An 18,637-nucleotide genomic window follows, 5' to 3' on the forward strand; every position below is an offset into this window, starting at 1 on the left:
ACACTTAAGCTGATGAGGCTGTGCTCAAGCTGGCAACCTCGGGGTTTGGAACTTGGGTCCTCAGCTTCCCAGGCTGATGCTCTATCCACTGTGCCACCACCTGGTCAGGCCAATCTCCTTCTTTCAGGAAAATTACACTTAATATTCTCTCAGGTGCTTTGTGGAACAGGTCTGGCAGAGGACTGCTTCACCCATTCCTGAACACCGAATGTAACAAATTTCTAGTACGTGCTACCCAGCAGCAAATCTCTGTCATAGAACTTTTTGCATTCTTGATCCTTGCAAGAAAGCTGCCAGTTTTTTTATGTTGACAGTTCATACATGAAACATTCAGTGGTCTATAATTACATGACGTGATGAAGCAATGGTTACCTTACCCACTGTGTAATAATTTCTGTTGAACAACTGTTTTGTTGAGCAGGTTGTGCTTTGAGTGGGTCTGAGCAGTTTTCACTCAGAAATAACTGCTTGGCCATATGGCACCTTATGCCTTATCAGCTGACTTGGCATTAAGCATGAAGGTGCAAAATCTATTAGGTGCTGTATTAAGGTGCAAAGGCCCCGGGCCTGGGAGCCAGGGGGCCTGAATGAGAAATGAATTACAACCTTCAGCCTCAGTGTTCTTAATACCACTTATTTTGTGGGGGTCATTTGGGGATTAAATGAATACACATGTAATATTGCACATGGAAATCCTGAAGTTTCCTTCCCTTTTTGATCATGTTTACTTTTATGGAGCCCCATAATGCACCAGACAGTATGTGAAGAATCAAGCCTAAAAAGATATACAGTGTGTCCGTAAAATCATGGTGCACTTTTGACCGGTCACAGGAAAGCAACAAAAGATGATAGAAATGTGCCTGACCAGGCGGTGGCGCAGTGGATAGAGCGTCGGACTGGAATGCGGAAGACCCAGGTTCGAGACCCCGAGGTCACCAGCTTGAGCACGGGCTCATCTGGTTTGAGCAAGAACCCACCAGCTTGAACCCAAGGTCGCTGGCTCCAGCAAGGGGTTACTCGGTCTGCTGAAGGCCCGCGGTCAAGGCACATATGAGAAAGCAATCAATGAACAACTAAGGTGTTGCACCGTGCAATGAAAAACTAATGATTGATGCTTCTCATCTCTCTCTGTTCCTGTCTGTCTGTCCCTGTCTATCCCTCTCTCTGACTCACTCTCTGTCTCTGTAAAAAATTAATTAATTAATTAATTAAATTTAAAAAAATTAAAAAAAAAAAGATGATAGAAATTTGAAATCTGCACCAAATAAAAGGAAAACCCTCCCAGTTTCTGTAGGATGATGTGGCAGCATGTACGCATGTGCAGTTGATGATGTAACACAATGTATACAGTGGAGCAGCCCACGGCCATGCCAGTTGAGATGTGGATGGTACAGAGGAAAGTTCAGTGTGTTCTGTGGCTCACTAAATTCGAATCCGTGACCAAAGTGCAATGTGAATATCGGCGTGTTTATAATGAAGCGCCACCACATAGGAATAACATTACTCGGTGGGATAAGCAGTTGAAGGAAACCGGCAGTTTGGTGGAGAAACCGCGTTCTGGTAGGCCATCAGTCAGTGACGAGTCTGTAGAGGCTCTGCGGGATAGCTACCTAAGGAGCCCTAAAAAAATCTGTGCATGAGCCCACATCGAACTGCACTGAATAGGTATGAAACTGGGAGAGTTTTCCTTTTATTTGGTGCAGATTTCACATTTCTGTGGTCTTTGTTGCTTTCCTGTGACCAGTCAAAAGTGCACCATGACTTTACGGACACACTGTATAACATCGTTTGGCTTTCTAGGCTAAGAAAACCAACTGGTTAGAACATAAGAATGAGATACAAACCAGAATAGACATACCCAAACTTTTTTCAATATGTACAGTTGGCCTTTTGTACCTCATCCATGGATTCAGTCAATCCACTGAACAAACACAGTATTTTCACATTCCCAACTACGGATTCCCAACCACTGATCAAAAAAAACTTTTGAAACTTCAGATGTGAAGGGCTGACTATACTTAAGTTTCGGGGAAACAAAGTTACAGGTGGATTTTCGAATGCGTCGGGTTGGTGCCTCTACCCTCACGTTGTTCAAGAACCACCTATGCCATTCAGGGAGAGGAATTAGAGGGTTTGTTGGTTGAGGCAATGCTTTTCAGGGCAGAGGGAACTCATTCCAGCACAAGAATCAAACTAATAGGAAAGATACCAAGGAAACAGCCGGATTGAATGAAATTAATAAGGAAAGAGCACTGGGGAGGCTACTTGTGCAATACTTCCTCACACCCGTCTGTGAATGGGGTGTCTGCCTTTCTCCCGGCCAGAGGCCAGAGTGTTCCCCCTGTGGGTACACAGCCTGGTGCATGGCTCTGCAAGGGGCCAGTGACAGGCAGTAGTTACTTGAGACTAGAGGGAGGGAGGCCACTAAGAGATAGAGGAAATTCATAGAAATAGAAAGGATTGTGAGCCTCGGCGGGGGAGCTCAGTTGGTTATATTGTGGGTTTGATCCCTGGTCAGGGCACATACAACAATCAACCAATGAATGTATAAATAAATGGAACAACAAATCGATATTTCTGTCTCTCTCCCCCTTACTCTCTAAAACTCAATCAATTAATAAAAACTTATTTTTAAAAAGTGATATGAAAGACAAGGATGCTGTTTTCCCAAAGGTCAGAAGTGGGCATTTCCTCAACCAGGCTGTGGTTCCTTCTCATATGGTCTTTCTCTTCCTACCCAGTCGCCCCACCTGGAGGGTAAGATGTCATGGTCAGGAATTGTGCAATTGCAAGGAGCACATACCCACTCGAGCTTGCTCAAGTGAAATGTGGGTTTCTTACTTTATCTTTTTCCTTCTTAAAGCTAAAGAGAAATTTCCGAGAACCTGAGTCATGAGCATCACAGGAGCGAGAATCGTGTCTGGCAATTAGATGCCCACAGTCTCTCCTCCAGGGACAGTGTGGCCTCATGTGTCTGCTCCTCCCTGCACTGGCATCCACCTCCTGCCGGCACAGGGACTGCCTTGCCGGCACCTCCCACTCCTGCTCCCCTGCTCTTGGCAGCTTGCATGGGGCTTTGGGTTACCACGGAGGTGACTCGGTCTTTTTTTTTTTTTTTTTTTTTTTTGTATTTTTCTGAAGCTGGAAACGGGGAGAGACAGTCAGACAGACTCCCGCATGCGCCCGACCGGGATCCACCCGGCACGCCCACCAGGGGAGACGCTCTGCCCACCAGGGGGCGATGCTCTGCCCCTCCGGGGCATCGCTCTGCCGCGACCAGAGCCACTCTAGCGCCTGGGGCAGAGGCCAAGGAGCCATCCCCAGCGCCCGGGCCATCTTTGCTCCAATGGAGCCTTGGCTGCGGGAGGGGAAGAGAGAGACAGAGAGGAAGGGGGGGTGGAGAAGCAAATGGGCGCTTCTCCTATGTGCCCTGGCCGGGAATCGAACCCGGGTCCCCCTCACACCAGGCCGACGCTCTACCGCTGAGCCAACCTGCCAGGGCTGACTTGGTCTTAACTCTATATCAGCTACTGCCTTAGTGTTTCCAATTGAGGAATTGGATTACGTACATAGTTTAACTTTAGTGAATTTAAATGGGCATACCCAAATGTGTATTGGAAAGCACAGACAGCCGGAGAACAGCCACAGTGGTTAAGAGTCCAGGACTTCTGGCCCTGGCCAGGTGGCTCAGTGGATAAAATGTCGTCCTTGCACACAGAGGTCGACCCCCTGGTCAGGGCATGTAGGGGAAGCAATCAGTGAGTGCACAACTAAGTGGAACAACAAATCGATGCCTCTCTTTCTCTCTCTCTCAAATCAATAGGAAAATTGAAAAAAAAAAGAAAGAAAAGAAAGAGCCCAGGACTTCCACTTACTCACTGTTGCCCAGCATCTCAGCATCTCTATAGCTCAGTTGTCTCATCTGCAAAATGGAGAGAATAATAGTCCCAAGATGAGTGTGAGTAAAAAGAAAGCAGGAAAAAGTGCTTTAAGTGTTCATAGCAACTTAGGTCTTCCGGCGACTCTGGCGGGGACAGTCAGCCTGAGTGACAACCTCTTACTGCATGCCAGCACCGCATTTATCAAATTCTTACACTATGCCCCCACCTGTGTGTATGAGCTTCTTTAAACCTCACATTATTGTTAGGAAGGTAGGTATTGTTATCATTTTTATTTTACCCATAGGGAAACTGAGGCAGAAACAGGTCAGGATTCAACTCAGGACTGTCTCACTCCAATCTCTGCGGATTCCCTGAGATATTAACCTGAGCCTAAAACAGCTAAGTCAAATTATGAATGCTTTCTCCCCACTCTGAATGGATTGAGTTGTTCAGTGGGTTAGGGTCATTTCCAGTTTAAAACAGGAAGAATGTGTACCAAGGACAAAAGGATTTAAAAAAAAAAGTAAAAGAAAGAAAAAGAACACCCAGCGCTCCTGGGTAAGTTTCCACAGGGCAGGGAAAGCCTTTTATGACATGCTGTGACTCAGAAACTGGGAGCTGACATCGCTGGGCAGTGAATCAGTTCCTCTGATAACCAAGGCGGAGCCATTTTATTAGTGGTCACTAAAACTCTACCTTATTACTGCTAATGTAAAGTATTAAAAATTTAATAATAGCCTGGCAGGGTGAATCTTTACCTCATCTCACCTCAGTTCTCTGATTTAGAACCATTATCACTTTTTATATTCTGATAGTACAGCATATAAAATTTTAAAAATCCTTTCTCTTCTCTCTCTTTCATTATTAAAAAAATTTTAAAATTTCCCTTTGCTTACCTCTCCTTAATGTGGGGACTTACTGCCTATACAGTCCCTTTCCTTCTCCCTGCTCTCTTTAGCTGCTGTTACTTTCTTTTTTTTTTTTTTTTTTTTTCTGAAGCTGGAAACGGGAAGAGACAGTCAGACTCCCGCATGCGCCCAACCAGGATCCACCCGGCATGCCCACCAGGGGGCGACGCTCTGCCCACCAGGGGGCGACGCTCTGCCCACCAGGGGGCAATGCTCTGCCCCTCCGGGGCGTCGCTCTGCCGACCAGAGCCACTCCAGCGCCTGGGGCAGAGGCCAAGGAGCCATCCCCAGCACCCGGGCCATCTTTGCTCCAATGGAGCCTTGGCTGCGGGAGGGGAAGAGAGAGACAGAGAGGAAGGGGGGGGGTGGAGAAGCAAATGGGCGCTTCTCCTATGTGCCCTGGCCGGGAATCGAACCCGGGTCCCCCGCACACCAGGCCGACGCTCTACCGCTGAGCCAACCGGCCAGGGCCTGCTGTTACTTTCTACTGCGTCTCTCAAACATAAATTCATTGAACAGATATTGAGCGAGGGCGCGCTCCGCCAGACTGTGTGCTCAGCACTGCAAATCAGGTGAGGGGCACTGGACTTGGCTCCTGGCAGCATGCAGCTCATGATCGATTAGCTGTAAATTCAGGTTCTGAGCCAACTCCTGGAGGCATTACCATTATCTGCAGGTTATATTGTTGATGGGAGCCTACTAGCTGTTAAACACTGCTCTGAGTACTTCACAAACATTTATTCATTTAATTTTCACCAAAAAACGAAGTTTGTTCTTTTACCGCTGAGGAGAACAAGTTTGGGGGAGGGTAGGTCGTCATGTTCAAGGTGACAGTGCAGGTTCCAGATGGAGCTGGGACCCACTGTCCACCCCGAGGCTGGAACATCCCCAGGTCTCTGCCCCGGGGTCTCGGCTGCATCTACTTTGAGCCGCACTGGGGTGATAATGTACCTGTGAAAAAAACAAAAAGAAAATGCACAGGTGCTCAGGGTTCAGATGCCCATGGCTGACCCCAGGCTCTCTGCTACCCCTGTATTTCCTTGTCCCAACTCAGCCCTGGGGGCATGTAGTCAGACCAGTGCCAGGGCCTGGGGCATTGGTTTGGCCCAGACACCTCTAGCCTCAGAGGCCTTATCTGGGGCTCTAAATGCCGTCTGTTTTTTCTCATGTGCTGGACATATTATGATGGCTTCCCCATGAGCGACATGGCTTGAGGAAGGGTCCTCATCCCAGGATATTTACAGTGTAGCCAGCTCTCTCCTGGGCTTCATTACATGTGTCCTCACAACCCTTGCAGGTGCCCAGGGCACTGAACCTCTTGGTCCTGCACACTTTGACCCTGCGGTGTGCGCGTCCGGCTTTCTCTGTGCTCGGCGTCTCCCTTGGTTCAGTCTACCCTCCACTCCCACCCGTCTAATGGGCAGCAAGCCACAAACACTCCTGACTTAAACCTGCCTTAAACCTGCTGCAACTGACCAGCTTAGCTCGCCAAGAAGCCCAGAGGTCAAAGCCATGCACAACCTGCCATGGCAAAAATCTCGTCCAAAAAGCTTATTAATTATGGGACCTGGGGGATCTAAGGCTTGAGCCTAACTCAGCTAGAAGTTTGTTGACCAGGAGGGATAGGCTCAAATAATCAAGATTTTGACTCAGTGTTTCGTGCTTATTTTCAAAGTTCTTTTCTGTGAGTACTTTATTTTCTCTTAATACTTGGGTCAGGGAAGGCAGAGGACCTGGATCCTCTTCACGCTGTCTGGTGGAAGCAGTTTATGATTCTGTCCAACACATAGGAGTGTCCTGTGCCCGGGGCAGTTTCACACTTTCTCATTTGATATTCAACCCAGTGGTGTGAGGTGGGCTTTTTATCCCCTTTTATAGGACACTCAGGCCTTGATTGGCCCCTTTGAAACTCTAGAACTCTCCATCTCTTTAGCTGGGTTTGAGGGGAATTTGCAGAATACCAACCTTCATGCTCTAGCAAACTATGTCTTAGAAATGTACCAGCAAGAGGCAAGAGAGGTTAAGAAGCATAGGAGCCAGACACCTACATTCAAGTTCTGGCTTTGTTTCTTACTAGCAGGAGACCCTATACAAGCTACTTAATTTTACTGTGCCTCAAAATAAGGATAATAATACTAACAAGTAACATATTCAAAGCCCTTAGAAAAGTACCTGGTATATTATGAGCCCTATATATGGTAACCGTTATTCCTGGGCATTAGGTACTAATATTTATTAATGAAGAAATTTAGCTACAAGAGGGTTGGAGTGGCCCAGAATCGCTCCGCTATAAGTGCTGTAATGTGGCAGGTCGCCTGGCACCCTCAGCTCACGGAAGTGGTGAAGAGCACGTGTTTGGAAATGAAACTGACTTGGGGCTGTAGCTCAGCTCTGTCATTTACTGGCTCCAGGGTCTTGGGCAACTCAGTTCACATCATGGAATCTCAGTTTCCTCATCTGTCAAATGGGGATTTCTAAAACTTCCCTTGCAAGGATTAGATCTGAATGTATTTAATATGCCCCACATACAGTGAATGCAAAATAAAGGAGCAAATGAAAAAGGCACATGATTCAGTTCTCCATCGAGGCAGCCAATCCAAGTGTTGGCAAAGCTGGAACATGACCACTCCTTGGGGTCAGCTTTTAGGAAGAAGATTCTCTATGGGTCGTTGAGATCCACTGGGCTTGATCGCACTTCCCTTGGAGGATTTGGTGGAGTTTTTTGTTTTTGGGGTTTTTGTTTTTGTTTTACAGAGACAGAGAGAGAGTCAGAGAGAGGGATAGATAGAGACAGACAGGAACACAGAGAGATGAGAAGCATCAATCATTAGTTCTTCGTTGGGACACTTTAGTTGTTCATTGACTGCTTTCTCATATGTGCCTTGACCGCGGGCCTTCAGCAGACCGAGTAACCCCTTGCTCGAGCCAGTGACCTTGGGTCCAAGCTGGTGAGCTTTTTTTTTCCCCTTCCTCAAACCAGATGAGCTCGTGCTCAAGCTGGCGACCTCGGGGTCTCGAACCTGGCTCCTCCGCATCCCAGTCTGATGCTCTATCCACTGCGCCACCGCCTGGTCAGGCGGATTTGGTTTCGATTCAAGAGCTTGCATGTCTGAAAGGGCATTTCCAGAGGCCAGAGGGGTGAGGAAAACGGAGCAGGGACCCTGCCTGCCTTTCTGTCCAGCGTGCCCGTTTACCAGCTGTAGCAGTGACTGCTTCAGAAATGGACAAAAACAATCTTGCTTTGTATGACAGCTGCCTTTGGGCCAAAATGCCTTTCCCCTAGAACCCGTTTGGCAACATCTCCTGGAGCAGTAGGGCAGCCAGGTTTGGGAAACAAAAAGTCAGAGATACTGCTTCAGCCAGCTTGACCTGGATAGGCCACACGTCTCTGAGCTCCCCTGGGTCCCTCTGAGTCCTGCGGACAGAAGACTCTCCTACTGGCCTTCCCAGAGCCTTCCTGGTTCTGGTGGAAATTCTCCCAGCTGCTGGTGGCTGCCCGGCTGAGGGCCAGGGAGAAGCAGTCCCGGCCCACACGCCAGCCGCCCCGGGGCGGGCCTCAGAGGTCTGGAACGGAGCCACGTGAGAGAATTGCTCCACCGGGGCTGTACCCAGTGCCACTGTGCACTTCCTCTGGGGCCCTGCCCTCCAGGAAGGGCTCCAAAGCCTGGGAAACCCCCTGGGGCCCACAAGGGGTGCTGCCCAGGTACTGGAATGAGAAATCATAGCTCTTGTTGGTTTTGAGCTTGCGGGGCCCTGTGCTGAGCACTTCATATTCATCCTCTCACTTAATCATTACAGCAACTCCAGTAATAATACTTACATGAGCTTACGAAGCCAGTTCGCTCAACCCACGGAGGAATTTCTATGTAGTAAGCACCTTGGGGAGGATAACGATATTAATAAAATACAGCTTTAGCCTTCAAGGAGCCACTATCTAGTCTTAACCTTCCAGCTTTGGAGACTGTGCTGTGTCTCTGTCTGCCAGAGTATGGATTCCAGCTCTACCACTTACTAGCTGTGTGACTTCTGATAAATTGCTTAACCTCTCTGTTTCTTCCTTTGTAACTGGGGATGGTCATAATAAAATTTGCCTCTTAGGGTTATTGTAAAGATTAAATGAGACCTGGCACCTTATTGTTCATTGATTGTTTTCTCATATGTGCCTTGACCAGGGGCAGGGGGGTGGGGGGGGCTACAGCAGAGCGAGTGACCCTTTGCTCAAACCAGATGAACTTGCGCTGAAGCTGGTAACCTCAGGATCTTGAACCTGGGTCCTCTACATCCCAGTCCGACACTCTATCCACTGTGCCACCGCCTGGTCAGGTTGTGTTACAGTCTTGAAGCAGAATTCTTTCTTCAGGAAACCTCAGTTTTTGCTCTTAAGTCCTTCAGCTATTTGGATGAGACCCACCCACATTATGGACAGTAATCTGCTTTATTTAAAGGCAATTGATTTTAAATATAATCACATCTATAAAATGCCTTCAAAGCAACATCTAGACTAGGGTTTGACCAAACAACTGGCATCACAGCTTAGCCAAGTTGAAATTAACATGAAATTAACCATCACAGCAGTCCTCTCAGCAATCCAGTCCTGGGAGCCAGGCTGTATCTCAAGCCTCTTCAGTGAGTCTCGCATACTGTCTAGTAGGTGACCAGCAAAGGAAATGGTTCCGTGCAAGAGTGCTTGTGCTGGCCTGCCGAAGGGTGCTTGTTCAGTTCTCAGGGAAATGTTATTCAGAAGTTGGCATGCCGGTTAATTACTGCAATGCTGACCTTCACAGAACTAAGTGCAAAGCAGGCGTAGCTAATCAGAAAACAGGAAATGTCCCAAAGAATGCCCTGAGTCCTGGTCTAGGGTGTATTTAAATACATTGGAATCAGTTGTTATGTTCTGGGTTAAAAGTACTTAATTCTTTTCCATAGAAAGAAACAGGCATCTTAATAAAATTAGAGTGGCAATGGAGAGCAGTGGAGAAGTGGAGAAGTGAAGTTTGCCATAATTTAATCCAATGTGTAGTGCCTGCAAGTTCGACCTTTTAAGAAAAATATGTGAAAAACAATGAAAAAGAGGTGACATTGAATAATATAAACATGTGATTCTAATAAGTAAGAAATTTGTCTCCTATTTTTAAAAAGAAATTTGTCTACTGTTTTGGGGGGGATTTTTTGGCTGACATGTTTATATGTGAGAATAGACTTTCAACAAACTGAAATGTACACACATTTTGATGAAAATCAAAGTTTCCTTGGAAAGGATTGTCGGAGGAAGAACTGGGCTTTTTTTTCCAGGAGGAGGGGAGTTAATGCCAGCAACTTAATCTTCCCCTATTAGCTGGGGAGAGAGAGGTGTAGGGGTTAAATATGTGGGGTCTAGCTAGAGTCAGACTAGCTCTGAGCTAGACCATTTTGTCTGTTTAAAAAATGAATTCAACTGGGTCAATTTGAATATATAATAATAGGCTTTATTGAGTGATTCAGGGATTGAGCAACATATCCGGTAACTACAATAGAAGGGATTGTACAAAGTGGGAAGTTTTATTATAGAAAGAAGTATGGGGCAAGGGAACTATTAAAAAACACAAAGAGGCCCTGGCCAGTTTGCTCAGTGGGTAGAGCGTCTCCTGGTGTGTAGACGTCCCGGTTTGATCCCCAGTCAGGGCACACTTGAGAAGTGACCCCCTGCTTCTCTCCTCCTCCCTCTCCCTCTTTTCTCTCTCTCTTACCCTCTTGCACCCAGTGGCTTGATTGGCTCAAGCGTTGCCCTGGGAGCTGAGGATAGCTCTATTGATTTTAGCATCCTCCCAGACTTGGGTTGCTAAGTGGGTCCCAGTTGGGATGTATGCGGGAATCTGCCTTTCTCTCTCCCCTCTGGTAGATTTGCAGAGAGAAATCTCCTGATGCTTGAGGGAGGTAAAACAATGAACTTTATTAGAACATCTGGGTGCAAATGGGCTGAGGCCAAAAAAGGCATCAGCCTCTATAGAAGGGAGTCTGGGAAATATATAGGGTTGGAAGGTTCCTGCTGACGTGTGTTGCTAGGAAACTGGTGAAGCAACTTTGTCTGCTTCTTGGAATTTAGGAGGGTTGGCCTGTGATCAGTCAGTACCAGGATCACCAGAAAGGTGTTGACAGCCTTTGGGTCTCTCAAGCATGTTCATTCTTCTTGGATTAGACTGTGGTCATTGTGATCTCTGCAAAGTCCTGATAAAGATGGAAGTTAAGAGGAGCAAAATGGACCTGCCTTTGATCTACCTAACACTCTCCTCTCACTGAAAGAAGAAAGAAAGAAGAAAGAAAAAAAAAGAAAGATAGAAAGAAAGAAAAGAAAAAAAGAAAAGGAAAGGAAAGAAAAAAGAAATGAAAAGAAAAGAAAGAAGGAAGGAAGAAAGAAGGAAAGAAAGAATTTTTTTTTTGGGGGGGGAGAAGAGACGTGGAATGGTTTTTAGCATGAAGACTGCCTCTTCTTTGGGGGTGGGGCAGAGCGAGGGATGGAAAGGGCCCATATGACAGATTACCTTACTGTTGCTTGACCAGTCATTCCAGACTTCTTGATTAAGGTTGTTTCTGGATTTGGTATCATGGGCTTTTAGCATGAGTGATGCCATTTTGGGCCTGTGGTTTTCTCCTAGTCTATGATATTGGACAATTTACCTAACCATATTGGGCTTGCTCAGCTCATCTGCAAATTGGGGATAATAACATGGCTTATCTCTTAGTCTTGTTAGGAGGATTGCATGAAATAAATGAAGTATTTTCTGCATGCCTGGCTGGGAGTGAGTGCCCCACAGAATGCCAAGCCCATCACACATAATATTTATGCATCTTCTTCTACTATGAGTTTATTGAGTTCTCGCTATGTGACAATTCACTCAATCATTCATTTATCAATAGTTTATTGAGAAACTATTTTATGCCAGGAGTCACCTTTTGTAATGAAGACAGAACTGTGATTTTAAAAAATATAATCCTTTACTAAGTTTATAGTACACAGTCATTAAGTAATCACAGTAAGGAATATTAAATTAGATAGTAAAATCAGTACTTTGAGTGAATTTTTCATTTTATTTGTCTTCTTTATCCAGTGTTTCTGGCAGCGTTCGGTGAGGCACTGTGCTATGATAGCAAACACACACTCAGGTTTGGAGACAAAAAGATATAGGTTCAGATTCTGGCTGTTTCTTTATTAGCTGAGTGACCTTAGGTTAACCAGCTTCTCTCAATTCCTTGTCTGTAAAATAGGGATAAGAATGTTTAACTTGCAGGCTCATCTTAAGGATTAGAGACATACAGGAGAATGCACCTGTCAATGGTTATTTAGAGGAAGCTGCTGGAATGTGGCGAGAAGCCTTTTTCTCCAGCTCCGTCAGTTCAAAAATCCTTTGCGTGGATCCTCTTTCTCTCAAGACCACTTCTTGTGCCGTAACCAGAGAAGAAAACTGAGAGGTTTCTGTCGGATGAGGGGAGGGACGAGTCGGCTCAAGATGGAAATGTGGGAGAGGAAGTCAGGACAGCTGCTACGTGACAGCTGATTCTATCAGAATCAGAGCCAGTGAGGGGCTGTAGAGGCCACATAGAAAACCACAGTCAGAGCTGACCTATATAGGTCCAGGCACAAGCCGATGAGTAGGATCGTGCTGCAGTTTAAAAAGGGAAGCCTGTGAGGCTATGGAGCCCACTCAAGTGGAAAAGTTAATGCTTAGCAGAGGGAAGGGGATGACTCACGGCTTTGCTATGCTGAGGTCCTAGAAGAATGAGGTTAGTACCACTGCTGGGCATGTGCTGGGAGCCTTAGTAATGTGACATTCAGCTGAACAAAACACACTACCACTACCTCCTATATTTCACATTAGTACAGGGGAAGCTTCAAAATGGTTCAAAGTGTGGCCACTCACGGGACACTGCCTGGATTCAAAACTTAGCTGTGCTACTTACCAACTGGGTGACTTTGAATACGTTACTCAGCTTCTTGGTTTCCTTAGCTGTGAAAGGTGGATGAAAATAAATGTTTTAGTTGATTGATTTTAAAGAGACGGAAGAAGGGGGACAGAGAAAGAGAGAGAGAATCATTCATTTGTTGTTACACTTAGTTGTATGTTCATAGCTGCTTTCTAAATGAGCCTTGACTGGGGATTGAACCCGCAATCTTGGTTGTTTCGGGATGACTCTCTAACCACCTGAGCTGAGCTGCCAGGGTGTGAAGACAATTATACATACTTTCTAGGGTTTTTAAGGAGAATAGATTGTGTGAGACAATAGAAAATAGGTATGTTAGTCTTGCCCTGCAACCCCATTTCTGGCACAGAGCTCCTAAAACCCTTGTAATTTCCGACCTGACCTGTGGTGGCTCAGTGGATAAAGTGTCGACCTGGAAATGCTGAGGTTGCCGGTTCGAAACCCTGGGCTTGCCTGGTCAAGGCACATATGGGAGTTGATGCTTCCAGCTCCTCCTCCTTTCTCTCTCTCTGTCTCTCTCTCCTCTATCTCCCTCTCTGTCTCTCTCTCTCCTCTCTAAAAATGAATATAAATAATAAATAAATAAATAAAACCCTTGTAATTTCCTAGGTGATAAAAGCACTAGAAGCATGTCTGGTTCTAAGAGTTGGTTTTTGACTCTGTTTCTGACAGAGAGCTCCTTAAACCCTTGTCAATTTCTAAATGATAAGAGCACTAAAGAGCATCTTGTTTTCTCATGAGGCAAGTCCGGGTGGACTCCTGGCTGAGGGCTGGCCACCAGAGAGAGGCCGAACCAGGATTAGAATCTTGGAATTTTTAGCACCACCCCCTACTCCTCCAGGTTGGAGAGAGGGACTGAAAATGGAGTTAATAATTGATCATGCCTACATGATGAAGCCTCCATAACATCTCAAAAGTATGGGGTTCAGGAAGCTTCCATGTACTGGGAGGGTGATGCACCCCAACTCTACGGGGACAGAAGCTCGGGATCCTTTCAGACTTCTCTGTGTATCTCATTTGGCTGTTCATCTGTATCCTTTAATAACACGATAAGCATAAGTGTTTCCCTGAGTTCTGTGAGATGCTCTAGCAAATTAATTGAACCTAACAAGGGGGTCATAGGAACCTCAGATTTATAGCTAAATTGTCAGAGCACAGGTGACAACCTGGACTTGCTTTTTGGGGTCTGAAGTGGGAGGGCCAGCAGTCTGTGGATTGAGCCCCTAACCTGTGAGCTCTGATGCTCTCTCCAGGCAGACAGTGTCAGAATGGAGTTAAACTATAAAACAGCCGTCTGGTATGCAGAAAATTGCTTGGTGGGGGGACGACGACCCACCTCCCACACATCTGGTGTCAGAAGTGTCAGGTTTTGTGTGATAATAAAAGAGACACACTGGAAGGAAAACTGTTTGGTTTTGTTTTCTGAAAACAGATGAGCTAGTACTTACAAAGCATTCTTGTACTCAAACATTAACTTTTATTTTGGTAAGTATCTGGAGACTTAGCGACCTAACAGAAGTCCCTACTCTTTAGACTTTCCCTCCAAGAAAACTTAAGCACCAGCTGGATTAACATTTACTCATCCAGATAGGTGTACTATCTAGTCTCTGACACAGAGAAAGACTGTGTCTTCGGAAAAGGTGGGCTAGGAGTAAAGGAAACCTCTTATTCTCTGTGGGTCCTAGAAAGTGTTTATTTAGGAATAACCTTGTGCCGAAGCTTGCAGAATGGAGTCCAGCTTAATCTTTTTTTATTTTTTTATTTTATTTACTGATTTGGGGAGGGGAGAGAGAGAAAGTGTGAGGGGGGAGGGAAGAATCAGGAAGCATCAACTTGTAGTAGTTGTTTCCTGTATGTGCCTTGACTAGGTAAGCCCAGGGTTTTGAACCTGCGACCTCAGCATTCCAGGTCAATGCTTTATCTCCTGTGTCACCAAAGGTCAGGCTCTAGCTTAATCTTTAGCCTGTGCTGGGGTCTTATCATACACAGGGCAGCATGGGCTGAAATTCCAGGGCACCACTGCCACATGGGAGCTCAGACACATTTCTTAACCCCTTTTGAGTTTCCGTGTCCTCATTTATAAAATGGTGATGCCTTCATGCCAAATATTAGCTTCGCTGGTTTTTTTTATGCAAAAAGCTGGAGCCACAGAGGCCCTGGGTAATCTCGGTCGGCAGGAGATCACGGTATTGCCATGATTCTGAGTCCCCCATCCTTAGATCTGGGGATGGGGAAACAAGCACTGCTTTTCAGTTTGGAAAATTGATTCAGACAGCCCCCAGCCTAGGCGGCTAAAAGGGAACACGCAGGCACACCGTTGCCCTCAGGGATGTGTTCTTTGAATGAACAAATGGATGGTACATGTTCTGTAAATGTTTCTAATTGATTGATATCTCTTATTTTTTATTTGCAGATGAGAAGAAGAAAACAAAGAAAGTTGATAATGAACTCAACCCTGTTTGGAACGAGGTGACTTCATTGTTTTTTCAACTTTGTTTTGATGGATAAGCTCCATTGGTTGTCCCATCTTTGGTCAGAGGTGAACTCTTCCCTTTGGTAGGAGAATCTTTGCATTTCACCCCAACCCCTTCCAGCTCCCTTTGCGACCACGCAGCTAGCAGAGCCATTCAAGGAGACGTAACACAGTGTACAGTAGAAGTGTGGTGAGCGGATGACCACCGTCAACCCTCCTCACTGGATGACAGTGAAGAGGGTTGGGCTCTAGCCTGGGGCAACCTTGAATTTGCTATGTAACTTTCATTCAATCGTGTTGCCAATGTGGACACATCTGTAGAGCAAGGGATGGTATTAGATCATCTCCAGAGTCCCAGAGGGAAAGCCCCAGAATTAAAAACATATCTACATGTGAACAATTGAGAGTGTATCACATGATACTTTGTGCATCTAGCTGAGTCAAGACATTTGCTGTTTGTTTGTTTGTTTGTTTGTATTTTTCTGAAGCTGGAAACGGGGAGAGACAGTCAGACAGACTCCCGCATGCTCCGACCGGGATCCACCCGGCACACCCACCAGGGGCGACGCTCTGCCCACCAGGGGGCGATGCTCTGCCCCTCCGGGGCATCGCTCTGTTGCGACCAGAGCCACTCTAGCGCCTGGGGCAGAGGCCAAGGAGCCATCCCCAGCGCCCGGGCCATCTTTGCTCCAATGGAGCCTTGGCTGCGGGAGGGGAAGAGAGAGACAGAGAGGAAGGAGGGGGGGGGTGGAGAAGCAAATGGGCACCTCTCCTATGTGCCCTGGCCAGGAATCGAACCCGGGACCTCTGCACGCCAGGCCGAAGCTCTACCACTGAGCCAACCGGCCAGGGCCGACATTTGCTGTTTTTATGTCGATGATATATATTTAATATAGCAATTTTGAAAAGTTCAGATCAATATAAAAATGACCTTTGGTCTTACTACTATCCAGAAGCAACTACTTGTTCTATCATGTTTATTGAGTAAATATATTTAATAAAATATTATGTCTTAAAATTAGCAAATTAGCCTTATAAAGTAAGTACAATTTCCTATCTTATTTTTAACTATTATATCTTGAGTATATACTTACATAATTTCATTCAAAAACATTTTTAATGACTATGTAATATTATACTGAAGAAATAGAATATAATTTATTCCCTCTCCTAGTGTTTAATATATTTATAGACATGTGAAAATTTTATTTTTTTCCGAGTAGGATTTTCCAATGCTGACTAATTTTTTTGTTGTTGTTGTTAAATGCAATACTGTATGTAAAGATACTGAGAACAGTATTTAGGCATCTGGCCCATCATAAGTCCTCCATTAAAAGTTATCATTATTACATTGCTTTTAAGACTATGCCCTAAAATAACTGAAGAAACAAAAGCATACCCTGGATATGCGGAATAAAAAGATTAAACAAACCACTGCGTGAAATGTTCCATACAGGTGTTCTCTGTGTACCTGGCTCGTAATAAGTGTTCAATAAATAGACATTATCATTATTACTACTATTTTATGGTGCCAATTATAATGACTGAAGGAATTTGTGTATGTTCCTTCTCATTTGCTCTGTTAAATCATAAACATTACAAAATGGTCCTCAGTACACCTCCCCCTCGCATCATTCTGGATTTGCCATATCCAGTTTCAGTGTCTTAAACAAAGCTTTACCTGTCATTTATCTGGGTAAGCAGAATTTGTCTTGCTATGTGCCTGTGTGCCCAGACTGCCAAGTTCTATTCTGGGGCCTTTTCCTGGCATGCTCTACTTCCCCCATTGGATGGTAGCATCTCAAGGGCGGGGCTACGTGCTCCCCACCTATCACCACCCCCCAGGACCTGACTCTTGGGCAAATGAGTTTGTAAAATATAATTTTTGAGTTGGCTCACTTTTAGTGTTAAGGGTGCTGCCCAAGTGAAACTGCTAATTGCCTTCCTATTTGTGAAGAGCTATTGTTATGCTAATGTGTGCTAGAGGAGGTGTCTTTGTGGGCCCAGGTAGTTTTTTTTTTTTTAATTAATTTTACTGGGGTGACATGAATAAATCAGGGTACATATGTTCAAAGAAAACATGTCCAGGTTATCTTGTCAATCAATTATGTTGCATACCCGTCACCCAAAGTCAGATTGTCCTCCGTTACCTTCTATCTAGTTTTCTTTGTGCCCCTCCCCCTCCCCTTCCCCCCTCCCCCCTCCCTCCCCGCTGACTAATTTTTAAAACATTGATCATCAAGACTATTATTTTTTTCCAAAAGCCAGTGACACCTGCCTGGATAAGTGGTAATGTCTGATATTTTCACAAAGTCAGGAGGCTGAGAAGCCTTCCCCTCCCAACTGGTTTCAATATCTCTATAGGATAAAGACTATCCCTTTTCACTGAATAAGGTAAAGACAAAAAGCTTCTTAATGCCTCTCTGAAAAGCCCTCACATGGCGCTCCAAGGATAAAATAGGTAAAAGTGCACGTATATGTGCGTTTAGAGCTGCAGGCTTTGAATAATCCTAGCATGCCTCTTTACGGCTGAGGTGAGCCCACGTGGTGGACGGCAGAGGTGCGTGATCACGTGAGCTGGCCTGTTCCTGGCAGGGCATCATCCATCTCACCCCATTTTGTTTCTGTCTCATCTTTGCCCTCATATTGCAGAAGTATTTATCAAATAAACTTTCTAATTGCAGTTTTAAAACTAAAACTTACCCCAAATGAAACACCAACAGCAAACACAGCATGATTAGTGGGTGTGTTCTAATTAATATGAGCTATGAGACAATTTTCCATCCATCCCAGACCCATTACAAGGAGCATTAAATCATCAGTAGGCATTCATTTATTTAATTCACTTATTACACATTCAATCAAGGGCACCAGTGGTGCTATGTTGATTTTTTTTTTTTACATTTGTCATTAGACAGCAATTTGTTGCATTAAGATACAAGTCTCATTTAACTATAGCACTGACCATTTGTAGGACTTAAAATGAAGGGTTGGAGCATTTTACAAAATGTTTTCTAGATTATTTATCTCTTGGATAATACATTTAGGAAGAGCAGGCAATTTAAAAATAATTATTGGGCCCTGGCCAGTTGGCTCAGCGGTAGAGCGTCGGCCTGGTGTGCGGGGGACCGGGGTTCGATTCCTGGCCAGGGCACATAGGAGAGGCGCCTATTTGCTTCTCCACCCCCCCTCCTTCCTCTCTGTCTCTCTCTTCCCCTCCGGCAGCCGAGGCTCCGTTGGAGCAGGGATGGCCCGGGCGCTGGGGATGGCTCCTTGGCCTCTGCCCCAGGCGCTGGAGTGGCTATGGTCGCGGCAGAGTGACCCCCCGGAGGGGCAGAGCATCGCCCCCTGGTGGGCAGAGCATCGCCCCTGGTGGGCGTGCTGGGTGGATCCTGGTCGGGCGCATGCGGGAGTCTGTC

The 18,637-nt window shown here is 45.7% G+C and overlaps 1 protein-coding gene across 5 annotated transcripts in view; it reads left to right on the top strand.

The window, feature by feature from the left end:
* MYOF (myoferlin) overlaps positions 1 to 18,637 on the top strand; it is a 184,013-nt gene that overhangs the window by 6,195 nt on the left and 159,181 nt on the right. For all 5 annotated transcript variants that reach the window (XM_066355315.1, XM_066355318.1, XM_066355319.1 and 2 more), the window contains exon 2: positions 15,159 to 15,214. In XM_066355315.1, coding sequence (XP_066211412.1) covers positions 15,159 to 15,214 — 56 coding nt within the window. The remainder of the gene's footprint in view (positions 1 to 15,158; positions 15,215 to 18,637) is intronic.

The sequence above is a fragment of the Saccopteryx leptura genome, chromosome 13 (assembly GCF_036850995.1).
Source record: "Saccopteryx leptura isolate mSacLep1 chromosome 13, mSacLep1_pri_phased_curated, whole genome shotgun sequence".
NCBI classification, from domain to species: domain Eukaryota; kingdom Metazoa; phylum Chordata; class Mammalia; order Chiroptera; family Emballonuridae; genus Saccopteryx; species Saccopteryx leptura.